Source organism: Lingula anatina, chromosome 1 (assembly GCF_051362555.1).
Source record: "Lingula anatina isolate TDL-2025a chromosome 1, LinAna3.0, whole genome shotgun sequence".
NCBI classification, from domain to species: Eukaryota; Metazoa; Brachiopoda; class Lingulata; order Lingulida; family Lingulidae; genus Lingula; species Lingula anatina.
Genome location: NC_141767.1, coordinates 18,304,597 through 18,321,398, shown reverse-complemented (window position 1 = coordinate 18,321,398; position 16,802 = coordinate 18,304,597). Strand labels below are relative to the sequence as shown.

The 16,802-nt window shown below is 33.8% G+C and overlaps 2 protein-coding genes across 3 annotated transcripts in view; one reads left to right on the top strand and one right to left on the bottom strand.

Annotated features, from left to right (window-relative positions):
- Nucleotides 1–105: 105 nt before the first annotated feature.
- Nucleotides 106–3,099, bottom strand: LOC106153964 (large ribosomal subunit protein uL16m). Its single transcript, XM_087000274.1, has 4 exons — nucleotides 2,930–3,099; nucleotides 2,528–2,611; nucleotides 1,971–2,146; nucleotides 106–801 (listed from the first exon to the last, which is right to left on the bottom strand). The coding sequence occupies exons 1-4, from the start codon at nucleotides 2,976–2,978 to the stop codon at nucleotides 343–345; spliced, it is 768 nt and encodes a 255-aa protein (XP_086856400.1). The 5' UTR covers nucleotides 2,979–3,099; the 3' UTR covers nucleotides 106–342.
- Nucleotides 3,100–3,105: 6 nt separating this feature from the next.
- The window catches only part of LOC106153972 (GATOR1 complex protein DEPDC5), a 28,825-nt gene continuing 15,128 nt past the window's right edge, over nucleotides 3,106–16,802 (top strand). For both annotated transcript variants that reach the window (XM_087000263.1, XM_087000262.1), the window contains exons 1-28: nucleotides 3,106–3,271; nucleotides 4,020–4,107; nucleotides 4,250–4,299; nucleotides 4,501–4,586; nucleotides 5,339–5,422; nucleotides 5,608–5,657; nucleotides 5,865–5,934; nucleotides 6,191–6,331; nucleotides 6,517–6,586; nucleotides 7,029–7,101; nucleotides 7,378–7,565; nucleotides 7,884–8,018; nucleotides 8,369–8,430; nucleotides 8,669–8,742; nucleotides 9,280–9,358; nucleotides 9,637–9,667; nucleotides 9,890–10,004; nucleotides 10,161–10,396; nucleotides 10,782–10,997; nucleotides 11,397–11,500; nucleotides 11,645–11,718; nucleotides 11,980–12,158; nucleotides 13,367–13,510; nucleotides 14,088–14,223; nucleotides 14,810–14,891; nucleotides 15,079–15,201; nucleotides 15,677–15,762; nucleotides 16,476–16,650. In XM_087000263.1, coding sequence (XP_086856389.1) covers nucleotides 3,229–3,271; nucleotides 4,020–4,107; nucleotides 4,250–4,299; nucleotides 4,501–4,586; nucleotides 5,339–5,422; nucleotides 5,608–5,657; nucleotides 5,865–5,934; nucleotides 6,191–6,331; nucleotides 6,517–6,586; nucleotides 7,029–7,101; nucleotides 7,378–7,565; nucleotides 7,884–8,018; nucleotides 8,369–8,430; nucleotides 8,669–8,742; nucleotides 9,280–9,358; nucleotides 9,637–9,667; nucleotides 9,890–10,004; nucleotides 10,161–10,396; nucleotides 10,782–10,997; nucleotides 11,397–11,500; nucleotides 11,645–11,718; nucleotides 11,980–12,158; nucleotides 13,367–13,510; nucleotides 14,088–14,223; nucleotides 14,810–14,891; nucleotides 15,079–15,201; nucleotides 15,677–15,762; nucleotides 16,476–16,650 — 2,994 coding nt within the window. In that variant the 5' untranslated portion in view covers nucleotides 3,106–3,228. The remainder of the gene's footprint in view (nucleotides 3,272–4,019; nucleotides 4,108–4,249; nucleotides 4,300–4,500; nucleotides 4,587–5,338; nucleotides 5,423–5,607; nucleotides 5,658–5,864; nucleotides 5,935–6,190; nucleotides 6,332–6,516; nucleotides 6,587–7,028; nucleotides 7,102–7,377; nucleotides 7,566–7,883; nucleotides 8,019–8,368; nucleotides 8,431–8,668; nucleotides 8,743–9,279; nucleotides 9,359–9,636; nucleotides 9,668–9,889; nucleotides 10,005–10,160; nucleotides 10,397–10,781; nucleotides 10,998–11,396; nucleotides 11,501–11,644; nucleotides 11,719–11,979; nucleotides 12,159–13,366; nucleotides 13,511–14,087; nucleotides 14,224–14,809; nucleotides 14,892–15,078; nucleotides 15,202–15,676; nucleotides 15,763–16,475; nucleotides 16,651–16,802) is intronic.

Genomic DNA, 16,802 nt, shown 5'->3' with positions numbered 1-16,802 from the left:
CTATCTGTAGGTGTGAACAAATCAACAGAAACTATGTTAACTGGCGACTTGAACCTTGTACAGGTTTATCTAAAGTAAAAAAATGAAAAAGGAAAAAAACTTACATTATCTCTTTTTGTGGCTTTATTTGTTTCATGGTACCACTTACAGGTATTAAACAACATGTTACCATTCTGAAACAGTTGTATTCAGGTTTTTCTAATCAGAAATATAACCAACTAAATGTCTGTTGGTAGATTTTAATGCCTACTGCTTGATGTACTGAGGTACATACACCCACCCACTGTACTGTAAATGTGACAGTAAGTTTTGAAACAGACAGCAATATTAACACCTTTTCTGCTACTTGTATTTTCCCTGCCACTTCCAGTCATATCTTCCAGCGTACCTCCTACAGCCATTTATATTGTGCTTCAACATAAACCTAAAGTCAAAGGGATTTTTATTGTTCTTCTCAATAAACTCTTTCCTTTCCTGTTCTTCCAGAAGCATCTCATGAGTGATGGCTTCAGCTTTGAAGGGCAAATTGGCAGCCATAAGCTCTAGGACGCGAGACACTTCTTTGTACTCACAATGTCCACCGACCTCCAGTATTATTCTGCCTGCTTTTACGGGAGTCACATAATATTTAATTGGTCCCTTTCCACCTCCCATTCTGGCACCTTCTGTTTTATTGGTGACAGGTTTATTGGGGGCTGGAACTCTCCACACAGCAAACATGTTGTCTTCATTTATAATTTTGTTGATGTTGATTCTCATCATTTCAAAGTGACCCCACTTCAGTTCACCTCCTTGTAAAGCCTGGGGAAAACAATAATTATAATAATAATAATAATAATTTTATCTTTAAAGAATGCACTTAACATCTCAGCACTGTTTACAATGTAAAAAGTGTGGAATTGGAAAATATTGAGTATTATAATAATATGATTTCAGATGATAAACTTGGTGACTAAAAGCAAAAGAATACAACCTTGTAAACATACCAAAAACTATAACAATGTTAATTATTCTAAATGGATGCAAACAGTGTTAAAAGAATGTTACAATGAAAGATGATGAATATTACAATGTTATAGAGTAATTCAAATTTTGTTGAATTAAAAATATTTTGGATATCATTTTTAATAATTAGTGTTTGACTCGCTTTGTATATACAAAGTACAACATTATGCTATTTTTACAAGAGATGGAAACTTTTATAGTAAAACATTACAAAGTTAAATATAAAATTTTTTTAAAAATCACTATTCAATGACAACTTATAACTTTATCATATACAAATAAAAGTGCTCACAAAGCAAAGATTTGCAAACTCTACAATATAAAATATCTCAAACAAGGAAAACAAAGTACCTGCAAAAATTTTTTTGCGAGAAACAAACAAGCAGACCAATAAACTTTTGAAAATGTTTTGTGTCACAATCTTAAAAATGATTTTTGCCAAAAAGTTATATATTGAGACAATTTTTTCTTTTTCTTGCTGACACAAGTCTCCCTCACAGAAAACAATTTATTACAGATTAATGAAAAGAAGACAAAAAGTTCTTTCCAACACTTTTATTTCAGCACTCTGCAACATGTAAACACCCTGCATTCAAAATTTCAGCATACGCTCCTCACACTACTAGAAGGCAACAGTATTTATACTAGTTGGAAAATGCTCCACCTTCACAGTCATATGCAATGCAATGAAATGTACTAATTGTAATATCCAGCACCCTACTGGATATCACACAATTTAATTAAGATAACCAAACAGTCTCTGCAGGTACAAAAGCTCAACTAAAAATTAATTTCCTGAAAGCTATACAGTAATAAAGTGTTTTGAATGAATTACGATTCATGTAAGAGCCATCTAAATATTACATTTCTAATAAAAATAAACATTTGTTCCACTATGGAGGTCTACACTACAATATTATAGTGCTTGCTAAATAAATACTGCTGAGAACTTTTCAACAACTTACCCTGATTCCAAACTGTTTATGATTCAAATTATTGTGGAAGAGTTCTGGACCTCTAGTGTCAATACTCCGCGATGTTTCTTTGATTCGACCCTCTCCCCAAATCCTCACTTGCATTTTGTTTGGTTGGGGGATGCGTTCATATAGTTTCAATTTACCTCTTTCTGGCATTTTAACCCCTGGAATTATGAATTTTTACTTACTGTCATCCCATTAAACTTTGACAGAGAAATTTATTCTTAATTGTGATTTCCTGACATATTAATGAGTTGAACTTGATCTAAAAGGGTAAATTCATAAACAATAAATCTAAGTATAGAAAAGTTGTTTATCAAATGACGTCACCACAAATTTGTGAAATTCGAAAGAAAAAAAATCAAACAAGTATAGTAAATTTTCATTACATTACTTGCATTAATTTAATAAGACTATACCTTTGAAGCATTATCTTAAAATTCAATCATGCTGTCACAGGTATGAACTGCCATATGAATAATCAAGTAAAATGTATGATAAACTAGAGTAGTTGTGGGTACAGTGGTATATATATATGTACTTACAGCTATAATCTTGAGGTGGTTTCGGATTGAACTTGGGTTTTTTACGAAATGTTGCCATTGGAAGAACTGTACATGGCATAAGCACTAAATGAAAAAAAATATGTTTCTTTAAAACAAAAGAAAATGTAAAGTCTGAGAAATGGGTACTCTAGCTATTAGCTTAGACCAAATAACAGTGTTAACTGGTTTACATTCCAATAAATCCTACAGATCTGTTTTGTCAACATGTTTATATAACTAAAATCAAAATTATGTAACATAATTATGTTGCTACTGTTACTTTAACAGAAAGAGATTTAATTTTTCTTGAAATAATGCCCAGCAAACTCTTCACTTAGACAAGAGTTCAAACCAGTGACAATCGTCTTGGTCGTATGAAATGAAAGTAAAGTTTAAAATCACCTGTCTTATTGGACCTTAATAAAGACTGTCTCAAAATTACAGAAGACATGATGCTTTGATCCTTCTTTGTTTATCTACAATGACTTCAGATTAACAGTAAATTTGCGAAATAAATTACATAGAATCTTCACTCTAATCTCAGCCTTTGCTCAAAAATGTTCACAACTCACAACCGATACAACAAAACTGGCTAACTGCCTTTATCGGTAGTCATTTCATACCCTTGGTCTGAACTTCCAAAAACATTTGTGATGCAAGGTGTTCTTTAAAAAACGAGTAGTTTAAACTTGCTCAGCAATATGAAACTATTCAAATTATGGGTGCATCAGAAAACATACAGTGGTAAGTAAGCACAGTGTGCAGAAGAAATGATTAAACGAAGTGGGGTGCTTTTAATCGCATTACCAAAATCCTTACATGAAAGTGATGGACACCCACGGTACAGGGCACAGAGAGCACAGACTTATTGTAGCACCTTTTTGTACAGCAGTGCATCCCTGGATGAAATTGTCCCAAAATCCTATATTGCCATGTAAGACCCAATAGGAAATTGGCCTCAAATCCTTAAGAGTCCTATAGGACATGTTTCCTGTAGGATATATGGTGGGATGTATGATACATTTCCTTCAGTTCCATAGTCTAGTCTTATAGGATTCCTAAAGAGTACTGTAGGATTCCTATAGAGTCCCATAGGGTCCTTTAGGGATTCCTATAGGAATTTTTGGTAAGGGTATGAATGATAAATTATTGAAGTACTAGTAAAATTACTAAACCAATTTTGAATATTTTTTTCATGTTTTACATAGTTTTGATATTCATTAACTGATTGAGGGGACAACCAAGTGACATTAATACAGTAATTTGTTCATCTCTTCCCTTATACTTTAACATAATGTTTGATAAGTGGACCCTCACTTTGGTGATGATTTATTTTATTTGTCATTTTTAAATAATACTTATAATAAAATACTTGCGTGTGTGTGTGTGTGTGTGTGTGTGTGTGTGTGTGTGTGTGTGTGTGTGTGTGTGTATGCTATTGCTTATGTATTGCCATGCCCTTGAATTAACAAAAACTATTTATTCCCTATAGATGCAGATCTCATATTCAACCCAAAGGAATTCCCAGGATTGATGATTGGAGATGTTGTAGAGATATATCACCCAGAAGATGCATTCAGGTTTGTACACGTTTACACGTAATTAGATCTGAAATTATGTCTTAATCATTTTTGTAACATTCATGACATTTTATTGTTATGTTGAAGATGTATTTTGCCATTAAAATAAATCACATTGGTGTATTTTTTTCAAAAATTTTAGCCGGCTTTTACTGCAAGTCACATCCCACAGGGAGGATTTTCAACAAAAAGGTATGAATATATTTTATTATATAACGCATTTTATACCTTATTTTTGTATGTTAAACTCCTGTGTCAGAATGTCTAAAGTAATATTGTAAACATATTGGTGATTTTCAATGATTCTTAAAAAAATGGAAATATTAATATTATGCATTTTGAAGCTGTTTTGAATGTAAGTAATTGGTTCAACCTATATTGTATCTATTATAGACACTGTTAGTGTTCATCACACAATTGCATCCACCTTTAACTTGCGCAACTACCAAGATGTGCACATCCAGGCCGTGGATCCAAAGGTAATAATACTAAAAACTGGCAAATAATAATAATAATAAATTGTGGCATTTCAGGCAATTGTTGTGTTCAGCAATAGGTTGGGTTGTTGATGAAAGTAAACTAGGTGAGATAGTACTGCTGTGCTAGAGATAACAGCAACATGGGCTGGGTAGGACTGTTCTGGTAGATAGGGCAACCAATTAAGTTGGCTGGCAGGTCTATGCAGCAGTGTTGTGTGGGCAATGAAAGTCAAGTGGGTTCAGCCAGACTGATGTACTAGTGAATGCAGTAAAGTGGGTTAGGTTGGACTGTTGCGTTAGGGAGGACTGCAAAGTGGGGTGATAGAACTGTTCAGCAGTGTACTTTTATTTGTTTATGTTGTCACACATTCATGGAAATAAACTACTACTACTAGTGTTGTGGATGACAGTAAAAGAAGGACTGTTGTGTTGGTGATGACAGTAAAGTAGATTAGGTCAGATTGTTCTCTTAGCTTCAAATGTAGAATATGTATGTATCACCACAATGAGAGGCTTCTATATAGCAAAGGAGAAAAGAAAGGGGTTAAATAGTACATTTTGCAATTCTTAAAAACATACATTTTTAATATTGATGGTTAAAACTGCTGGCAGTATTTTGATTTTACTTAGATGGATTTACATGTTTTAAGGAGACAGTTGAACAACTTAACATAGTCATGCAATAATTTGCTAGGACATAGCATTACTTCTGTTTTATGGCAGATTATCCACAATATATTTTATTCTCCCAGGTAGTGTCCTTGGATCTAATGGAGTTGATCATCAAAGATCAGTACCTGAGTAGGAGTGATATGTGGAGGTTTACAAAAAGTTTGGTGAGAAAATCATGCATATTAAAGATAGCTGTTTTAACATTTTACATATGTAATATTTGTACTTCATAGTAAGGTAGATGAAAAATGTTGTTTATTGTTAATGGGTTTAAAGAATATTTTTCTGAGTTATCTCAAAAAATTGCAATTTTTAGAAAATGTACACAAGAACTTCTTTTATATTTCAGCGTAATACCTGTATGTATGTGGGAAAGAAGGTTGATTATATTGGAATGAGGTAAGTGGCATGTCACATCTCATTTACACATTACAAATGTAATATGGGTATGAAAATAGAAAACAGATTTTAGAAATCTTAAACCTGCCATTGGTTATAATATAATCATATTTAATTTAAAATAACTGCTGCCAACATGGTGTTTTCAAGGCTGATTTGTACTTGTAATTTTGTAAATAAATTAATTTAACTAACCCTATTTTCCAGAGCTCAGGTGAATGAATTGTGGGCCAAAGGGGACAAGATGACATGTGGTTATGTTTCTGAAGATACCAGGGTATGGGCACTTATTGTTTATCACTTATATTTGCAATTGATCGTACAGTTTACAAGGTTATTTATTTATCTTTCAGAAATGGGATGTTTTAAGTAGTCTTATGTAGACCTTCCAAACTGATGTTAACTTTTTATAATAGGCATGTAGAGTCTCAACACAGTCAACAGTCACAACAGACACAATTTCTGTCACACTTAACACAATTTAGCCAAAGCTATGTGTGAATATTATCACTACCATAGTGTTTGTATTTCAGATAGTGTATAGATCATCCACTGCTGTGGTGCACATTTTCCTCCAGATGAGCAGCGAGATGTGGGAATTTGATGCTTTTGGGGACTTATACTTTGAAAAAGCAGTCAGTGGCTTCTTAACTGATCTCTTTGTAAAATGGAAGGTTAGTAATGAGAATATTTATTAAAGAAAATTTAGATCTCTTGTCTCAATGGTAGACAAGACATAGATAAAAGTCAGATGTGTAGATACTAGTATACTTGAGTAAAGAGTAGGTCTATGTTGCACTGCTGTGGAAAAAGATGAATGGCATGCCTTTGTAAATTCTCTTTTTGTTTTTCTTTTCAGGAGCAGAATTGTCTCCATGATGTGACTATTGTCATGTTTTCCAGGACCTTCTACGATGCACACTCATTGGGTATGTCATTATGTCGCTTAAAAGTGGACTATTGTGCAGTGCATGTTTTAAGGGGAAATTTAATAATAGGGTTTGGTTTCAGTTTTTATTTAGCATGCAAGGCACTCACCCCAAGTTATGTACGTAGATCACTGGGAACCACTTTGTAAAGAAAACGTTTATTCTGCTGGCCCTTTAGCACTCAAGGAATCTACAGGCCCGGAAAGGTTCCCAGTTCCTTGAGAAATTTGCAAAATTTTACCAGCCCTCCTTCACTTTTATTAGCATTTCTGTGAGGCCATTGTTAATGTTGCCGACTGGAGAACAAGTCTCTGGTAAGGGTAAAGGCATGCTGGTGTTAGAGATAAGATTTAAGTTATCTCTGAAACTTAGGGAAAAGACTTAGACTTTCTCTATTACATAAGAAATTTACATTCATGTTGTTTTTTTTTCAAATTTTCAGAGGATTTTCCAGAAAGCATGAGGGAATGTATACAGCAGGATTACAAAGGAAGATTTTATGAAGACTTTTACAGGTAAAATTTTGAGAGAACTTTTCAGGTAGAACTTAATTATTTGCAAGCCAAATTGTTGAGCTGAAATTTGTTGGTAAAAGACTGTTGCCTTGACATTGTTGTTGATATAATCTCATCATATATTTAGATGATGTCATCATTTGACAGACATTCAATAAAAAAGAATCTGCAGTGTCAGACACTGGACACCATAATATGCCAGTAAATATGTTCCAAAAATTTAGCACTTAGTTAACATAGTTTGACATACTGATTTAACACTGCTTTTTGTTCTAGGGTGGTTGTACAAAATGAATGCTACAAAGAATGGACAGGTGTGCTCGTAGACCTGAAACAGTTCTTCATAGACTACCCTAAGACCACTATACAGTACCACCAGGATCAGGGTGCTAAGGTGCCCAAAGCATGGAACTCTACTGCAGCCATGGGGAACTTTCTGGAAGTGCTCAACATGTCTCTCAATGGTTTGTGTTTTCTTTTTTCAACAATATCCATTAGAAAATTAGAAATAATAGTTAACATATTTTGTGTTTTATATTTTATCCTAAATCAAATATTAACATTGTCACAAAAATTTATTTGAAATATTTTCTCTCTACTCAATGGTTTGTTTATTGTTCAGCAATGTGTATTAGTAAATTAGAATGAACAGATATTTTGCATTTTATATTTTATCTGTAAATCAAATATTAATGTCACAAAATTTATTTGAAATAGTTTCCAACAACTTTATTCATTGTGATTTGGATGACTAGACTTTCAAGTGATCTTTCTGTTTTCAGTTTATGAGAAGTACTACATTGACAGGAATTTTGATCGTCTTGGGAAGGTGGCCATTGTAGTCACCCCAGGGGCAGGCGTATTTGAGGTGGACAGAGAGCTGACCACTATGACCAAACAAAGGACAATAGACACAGGTATCTGTTCCTTAAGTGGCTACGTTAGTTTTAAGTTTAATTAAAGAAAGATAGATGTATACACTGTCTCAGACAGAACAAGGAAAACAAAATACTTTTACATACTCATGTCTTCAAAATATACAAAGTATTTCAAGACTTCTACAGTTAACATATTTACAATTGTTTACAGTATTGTCATTTTATATATGTAGAAGTTAATTAAATATTAATATATGCTCAAGAATGACATCTACAGCTATGCTGAAAGAGCTGACAAAAATTAGATACTGTGTGTGTAAAATATATTAAGCTGAATATGTAATGTTTTCAGTGCTGTTATTGTACATTCTATAGTGTTCTTTCTTCAGGTATGGGCAGTGACTTGGTGTGCATGGGGGAGCAACCACTGCATGCTGTGCCTCTCTTTAGAGTGAGTTCATTATTTCCGACTTGATTACACTTAATTTATCCTTATGCCTTCTAATTCTGCTTTCTAATTAATTTCATTTCATACAAATATGTTCAAATTGCTGTTTTAAAGTCATATTTCAAATACTGGATATTAGAAATGTTTTTTTTTTAACTAAAGGTTAAATCACATCATAGGAGCATATAGCATTATAGCATATATCATTATTGTGCAGTGGCATATTGTTTGAATTTTTCAGTTCCATAGCAGCACTCCTAATGATTTTCTGGATGTTGGAGATGATTATCACATTCCTCACTGGATTAACCACAGGTGAGTTGACTTTTTGATAATAATTTTGTCAAACATTCTTGATTATTTTGTTAATCAGAGGATTGCAGTGTTTTGTACTGTATCCTTAGCAGGTTAAGAAAAACAGAAAGATTGACTTGGATTGCATGCATTTCAATCTCAGTCTGATATTCTCCCAATCAACACCTGTGTTTTATGGACATTGATACCTGTAGCAAGTTGAAGGAAAAATTGACATGATTAACAGTGCCTTCTCTAACTAGTTGTTACAGTTATTATTATTATTATTTTTATTATTATTATTATTATTATTATTATTATTATTATTATTATTATTATTATTATTATTATTATTATTATTATTAAATTTCAAAGGTGAGCATATAATGCCTAGGCGAATTGCCACCTTTATTTATACTGTATCAATATTTAACCCTCTTGAGAATAAAGATGTTTAAAAAAAAAGTTGTTACAGTTTCTACATTTTCAGAAGCCATGCAAAGTTGGCAGCACACACTATTATTACTGTATAACTATAATATTTGATATTATTTTCAGTTTCTACACCTCCAGAAGTCAGATACAAACAACAAGTTCTTTATCATTTGTCCCTAGGATCAAACTTGCCAAAATGAAGGTTAGTACTATCATGGAGTGTAGTGTTTTTATCTCATTTCCATTTCTGTTCACATGCATACGTAGTGCTTATTATCTCTTATATGAATATCAGAGAATTTTATTTAAGTTCACTAATAAATCTTGTTAAATGGACAACTTAGAAACACATTGTTATACCTCTCCCACTTTATTAAAATAATCACTGAGGCAAATAGACACTGGGAGAAATGATCAAATTATGCAGATCACCATTGAAACACTTGAAGCATGATGTTACTTTACTTAAATCTTTTTCAGCCTAATGTAAAAGATAAAGAAGACATTGAAAGTAGGTACTCGTATTGGGCTTCAGCTCTAAGCTCTGTTACAAGAATGTTTTCAAGCTAGACAATTTTGTGGATATTTTGGTTATTCTCTGTTTGAAACTAGATGTAAACATTGGAATATTGAGAATATTGTTTTATAATAAAGAATAAAACTGTTTTTACAATTTTATTACTTTGTGATTTCTAGTAATTACAAAATCGAATCTCTTTTTGCTGGATTCCAGATATAGTGGATGGGATGAGTGAGGAGGATGACAGATTGCCATTTGTAGACTATGACGAGTATGATGCTCAGGTGTTCAAATTACCAAACAGCAGAACAAGAACACCAAAGTCAAGGTAAAAACTTAATTGCAACTTAACAACTTTTAAAGAAAGGGAAAAAACATTTAACACAATAGATTTTTTAAACTTTTTATAGCCATATCTTTTATTTAACTTTATCTAAAGTATAATGAGATGATGAAGTCTTCAGAAAACTGTTTATTATATCAGAAATACCAGAAGTGCGGCTTCACTATACAGCTCTGCTAGAAAAACACCACAAAGTCTTAATGAAGCTATGGCTATTAAGAGGCCCCGCAATCGCACCATCTCAGATGATGTATCAGGTCTATTGTCAGATGACCAGTCAGTAGGGAAACGGTCACCCGCCATTGGTATACCAGGAAAAGTGAAGAGTGCAGATCTCCTCTCCACTTCTTTAGGAACCATTCCAATACCTCTAGCAGGTAATACATGACATGTAGTATGTGATATACCCTGAAGATACTTGGGCATAATATTCATGTGATTTCTTACTGCATATGACATATAATGCATTATGCTCAAATCACTAGTATGTGGGATAATGAAGCACAATCTCACTCTATTCACCAGTCTGACAGGTGGTAACAATTTTCACAGCAATCCTAAAATTTTTAATGCTCAAAGCACTGTTGTATTTAAAATATTTTAAAAATTGATATACAGAGTAATTTTTTCATGCCTAACAAGTGATCACATCTTGTTTGTTGAATGATATTCTTATACACGTGCATCTGGACCAGAAGCTCATAATGGATTCATCATCAGAAAACTTATTTTAAATATTAAAATATTTATTTTGTTTCATAGAAATATCCACTAGTCAGCATTCGGTGGGTTCGGAAGACAGTGACGACTTTATGGAACGTCCAGTGGTAGGCAGTGCAGGATTTCCTGCAGGACATCATTTGCCTGCACAGTTTCGTCACCCCCCTCGTAGAGCCCTCATCAATCCATTTGCTCCATCCAGGATGAGGTTCAAGATGACTTCTAATAGAAGGAGATGGGTGCATGCATTTCCTCTAGGTCAGTAACAAGCAGTGAAAATGAACAGCCATGTAGTTCAGAGTCTTTGAAAATTTATTGTCATCATAATTGATGTAAATGGTTATAATGGTTATAAAATCTAAAGGAGAATTATTTCCATAACTCATTGTATTGAACTCCAGCTAAGTAAGTGTTGAAAGTAAAACATACCTGTAGAATTCAAGCTCCTTGAAAATTTGTGTACATATGTACTGGTGTTGACGTTTATCTTGGAGAAGATGCAAGAAAGAATAATACAATGAATCATACAATGAAACACATTCCATCAAATGCCCAAGAGCATGAATATTGTTCTTATTTAAAAAAATGAGCAGACAGCCTGCATCACAGTTGGATCGAGTATTTTATTTTATGTTATATTTTCATTCATATTTGTAGATCAACAGGGAGCAGCCATTCTTCCGCATCATCAGTATTCCCAGCGGCACAGAAGAGACCAGTGGAAAAGGACTGGTCCCTCACCAACTAGGGAAGTTATACTGGTAAGAATGAATTACTCTGCTCAAATGACAGAGTAGATATTTAAACAGTGTAGATACTTGGTGATATTTAAGAAAAGGGCGTTTCAGAGCTGTGTACAAGTAGTTTACTTATTTATTAATAAATTAATCAATTTATTTATTTAGGCTGCCAACCGTGCGGTAGAGGCCAGGAAATACAGACACAGTGAAGGACATGACCATGAAATGGACATCAAAAGGTGATTGCTTTGAAATCAAAAAGCATACACCTAGGTATAAAATACAGTTATTAATATTGAAAAACTGCTTGAAGCCAGTTGGATGATGAGTGATTTAAAATGTTTCAGTTGTATAAGAAATAGTTACCACTTTGTTTTGAAGATTTATATGAAAATTAACTAGATTAAAGATTTGAGTTAGACTAAAAGCAAAATTTTCAAATTTGTGATACCCCTGTACTATATTCGACTTGTATGTGAATGCGCCCTGGTTGTCTCTAGGTCCAAGTCTCCCACAGTGTCCAGTGAAGGCAGTATGGAGAATGAGATGACCACGCCAGTCCACCGATCTGTCAGCAAGGACAGTAATTTGCGAGGTCTGAAGACTGTAGATAGTACGGCCTCATTAACAAGTGAGGATGCCGGCAGCATTGTTAGTGTGATCAATGTGCATGAAACACGTATGTATCTCTAGCTTTTTGCTGACATATTACTATGGTTACCTTGGGTTTCAGAGAACAGGTGGCTCATTCGATTCATTATTGTTATTGTACTATATTTTGTTAGAGGTGTACACATGTCATTATAATTCAGTATTGCTGGCAAATAAGAAACAAACTTCTTGTCAAGATTACATCTGATTGTGATTATGAAGATTGTATATTTTCGTTTTCATCATAAAGAAGATGGTCTCTAGTATAAAAAGGTCAAATTTCAAATAATAACTCTGAAACTTCAGGTACATCTCTGTTTAAGCATTGATGTCTACGTACCTGGTAACATCAGTGACAATAAGATTTTGGCCTAGAACCACCCATTTCAAGACTTTGTTAGTGCTAGTTTGCTGCTGATTTGCTTTGTTTGGCAACTTCCCATGGTGGAATCGCATTGCTTACATAACATTTTTTAGGAAATTTCTGTGGCCCTGTACAACTTTATTTGCAAATGTTTGTTTTAAATTCCAAACAGTGTTTTTAAAAATATACATGGATCATAAGGTTTGCATGTGTCTTGTGATGTACAGATGTCCATTTTTTATCATGACCAGTATTTCATTTTGTCACAGGGCGCAGGCATAAGTCAGGTATTTTTTTGGTTGATTTTTGTGGAGAAAACCTGTATGATTACATCCAAGCATGCAATATGTATTATTTTCTATATTTATTAGAACTGATATGTTTAATTTTTTCATTTCATTTTATACTTTGAAGTTAAATAGTTTTTAATATTTATGCATCTTGATTTCAGTAGGTTTTTTTTTGTGATTCTTATAAAATGCAATTTATTTGCTTTTTTCACAACATGTTATAGTATGTATTAAATATTATTTCAAGGCATTTGGACCCACATGAACTGTCTTTTTTGTTATGATTTAATATAGTCATTGGTCATTGATTCATTCTCAATTATGATATCCAGTGGTCATTTTTGATTTTATATTGGTTATTTTGGCCCATAAAGTTAAAGCATTGGTCAGTTTTTAGCTTTCTCGTCAGTTTGTAAAATCTACCATTTATAACCATGATTCAATTATTAATTTTTAGTAATTGTTTGCTTTATTATGGTCATTGCGCTGTTTTCTTTGCATTACACTTGAAAACAGAATATTACGGAATCAGATTAAGACCTTTTTATTAATGATGACAGATACTAAACATTGCACTTTCAGCTTCTTACTCAAGTACCAGTAAATTGAGCTCTTTGAGGACTCCCAGCATTTCCAAAGAAATTGGTAAAAAGTTAGCCGGTTCCAAGTCTTGGCAGTGGGGGCCTGTGACAGGAGAGCAGGAATGGAGTCCAACTATTACTACTGGTAAGTACAATGTAGTGAGCCCATGCAGGCGTCTGCGCGTGTATGTGTGTGTAGAGGTTATACACACAATGGACAGTAGAAGTGTCACCTCACCCCTGAATCAGAGTAATCAGATAATAATCAAGTAATCAGTAATCAAAGAAGGCAGATCTTGAGTAGTTTTAATGCCTGGTCTACATTTTGGGGTTTTTTTTTGCGAAATTTGATGGTAATAAAATGATACCAGGAGCATATCATTCCACAGTCATTTATCTCGCCCAAAGTATTGGTTCAGTAGGGGTGACACTTCTATTGTCCATTGTGTGTAGAATCAAGCTCCTGGTAATGCTGTTGCTATAGTTAGTCATGGTCATAACTCAAGGCTGCGCAGCCCTATGATGGCATTGTTTTAAGTTTGTCAGCCAATCATGTAGTGCCTCATCATGATAGTTATGACTATTTGCTAATTCAGTAGGTGTGAAGGTTGAAATAGTTTCCTGGTTTGTTTTCCATAGCAGTGCATTTCCATGTCAGGTAATTGCATCACAGTGAATTCAGATGATGACCTTTACTCATTGACTGTTTCTCTATCTCCCAGGTGTGGACTGGCGCTCAATGAGTCTGCCAGCAGTGTTGCCCATGAGCACAGATTTCTTCCCGGACAAGAGAAGCCTTCACAATGACTATGTTATTTCAGAATATAAACTGCTGCCTGATGTCATCAACTCAGACATGTAAGTAATACATATAACACGAGTCAGCAAGATTAATGTAATAAATGTATACACATGTAAAACATAGCAGCTATGTTTTACATGTGTATACATTTAATACATATAACACGAGTCAGCAAGATTAATGTAATAAATGTATACACATGTAAAACATAGCAGCTATTGAGAACATAAGACAGGGTTTGTCTCACATTCATGTGTGATTTGTGAGTGTATGCAAAATGTACTACACCTGTGTCTTTTGCTTTGTCACAGTGGTAGAAGTTGCTTTAACCTACTTTTAGATATTTAGCCCTGACATCATTTACCAGTACTGCCCTTTATCATAGATTCCTCTTTAATTAGCAATTCTGTTTACCTTAAAAATGCCAGTCACATCTACAGATTGTAATAGTCCTGGTGACCAGAACCAAGTGGAATGATAGTAGACATGACTTTTCTTTGGTTTATTGATTTGAATACATTGTACTGGATGCAGTACAGTTTCTTTTTCTTTTCATGAAATTGTAGTAATACATAATATACAAATGCAGAACATTTTTTTTCACTCAAATGATTCTTTATATCGTAACCAACTTGTTTTAAGATCCTATGAGTGTTGCAGCAACAAGAGACCAATGACAACTATGGAAGTATTCAAGGAACTGATATATCAGAGATTTGGACAGGTAAAAGGCAATTATTATGTGTATTATATATATAAATGTATGTGTAAGCAGGTTGAAAAAAGTTGTACACATATTTCTGATACCCGTTTGTGATTATTTGACTTGTTGAAATGGTGAATAAAAAGTGCTCTATTTTTGATAAACCATTTATATTTTTTATTGTTCTCAAATTTGTTATGATTTTCAGGGCTTCCAAGTGATAGTAGGTCCTAAGAACAGCAGCCCCAACAATCAGAGTGACCTGAGCACTAGTCCCATGTATAAAGGAACTGCTAGCCTCATACGTGCACGCTCACGCACTATACAATCTGTAAGTTTATTTCACACGTCCCATGTGCACAATCAAGTTGTGTGCAATCTGCATGTTTACTAAAGCTACCAAATCTTTGTAGTGAATAATCACATGGTATGCAGGGGGGGGGGGGGGGGGGATTAGAGTATCAGAAAGTGCAGGGGTCCCAAATATAACATGACCTGATTTAAAAAAAATAGAGGCTATTCAGTTGGATAAGTTCCTTTTCTGATTAAGATGCTCTATATAAAAAGTTGAATGTTGTAGGTAAACAACAATTTCAATACAAACTGTTGATTGAAGAAAAATAAATTAACTTTTTCATTCTTAGGTCTGCTACATGTGAATGTCATCAAAAACAACTTTCCTGTTTGGCTGAATATGGTTTCCACCTCATTAAGCAACTATTAAAGAATGAATATGCATGACTTCATATCAACTAAGCTAAAGGACTGCAGAAAATCATAATTGTGCTTTCATTTATTATATTTAGGAAGAATACCGCTTGAGTATTGGCCGTATCTACCATAAAGTAAATCTCACTGGACCAGAGATCACAGTGGTCCGATACAGGCCCAGGTAAATCAAGTTTGGTTAACAACCATACCTGTAACAACATGTGTAATTAGTAGCTTATATTTGTATTTTTCAAATAATATTCAGGGGCGGATTTAGGCCGTCTTCTGGGTCTTCCGGAAGACGGTCAGATTTTTAAGTTTACAATGACGGGTATCTAAGGTTTTCTGTCGGAAGACGGTCAAAAATGGAGGATGGATTAACAAAGATAATTTGGAAGACTGTCAGAAAATATCTCTGGATCTGCCCCTGATATTTACAACCATGTTTAAAAGTGTAAATTTGGTTTGCAACCAAACCCATAACATCACATGTAGCTTATATTTGTGTTATTCAAATAAGTTTTTGACCCATGATTAAATTTGTAGCATTGTTTGGATGCAAGTACATTTAGCAGATATGAGTTTTTTTTTGTAAAACCTGTTTTTTAAACATAACACAATCATTTAAGAAATATGTTTTATTATCCTTGAGGCAAGGGTGTTTTGGCCCTTTATCAAAATGTCATGAATAGTTTTGACAATTTGGAGACTGTTTCCTTTACCATCATTATATAAAGTATTTTATAGATATATAACAGTTGTAAATGTTTTCAGACAATTGTTTAGGAGTACTCCATAGACTGACTAATACCTACACACTTAAATGATATTGTAAACCAATGAAAGAAAAACTTCAGCTGTCCATTTTTAGAAAAGTTCATTGTCGCTTTGCAGACACCCATACACATTGAGGACTGTGCACTACAAGTATCGCTTCAAATGTCCAGATTCTGTGAATTATGATGTGTCCTGGGTCACTTTCAAGAACCAGCAACTTGAGAATTACAATTGGAACTACCTAGATAACTACATATGTACCAAGGGAGAAGGGGACTATGGACTTATGGAGGTAATTGTCAGTTTGATTGTCTAGATGTATATGATTAAATTATTCATTTTATGTTTTTTAAAATCTGTTATTTTTATGTACAGACACAGATGTGTCTGTACATATAGCCATCATCTGCGTCTGTCGTCGCCGTCGCCGTCGCCGTCGTCGCC

Excerpts from the sequence above, each read along its gene's own strand:
- LOC106153964 (XM_087000274.1), bottom strand. The coding sequence starts at position 2,978 with ATGTCTTCTGTAATTTTGAGACAGTCTTTATTAAGGTCCAATAAGACA. Across the intron at positions 2,612-2,929 it reads ATTAAGGTCCAATAAGACAG|TGCTTATGCCATGTACAGTT; the intron begins GTGATTTTAAAC and ends TTTTTCATTTAG. Across the intron at positions 2,147-2,527 it reads ACCACCTCAAGATTATAGCT|GGGTTAAAATGCCAGAAAGA; the intron begins GTAAGTACATAT and ends TCATAATTCCAG.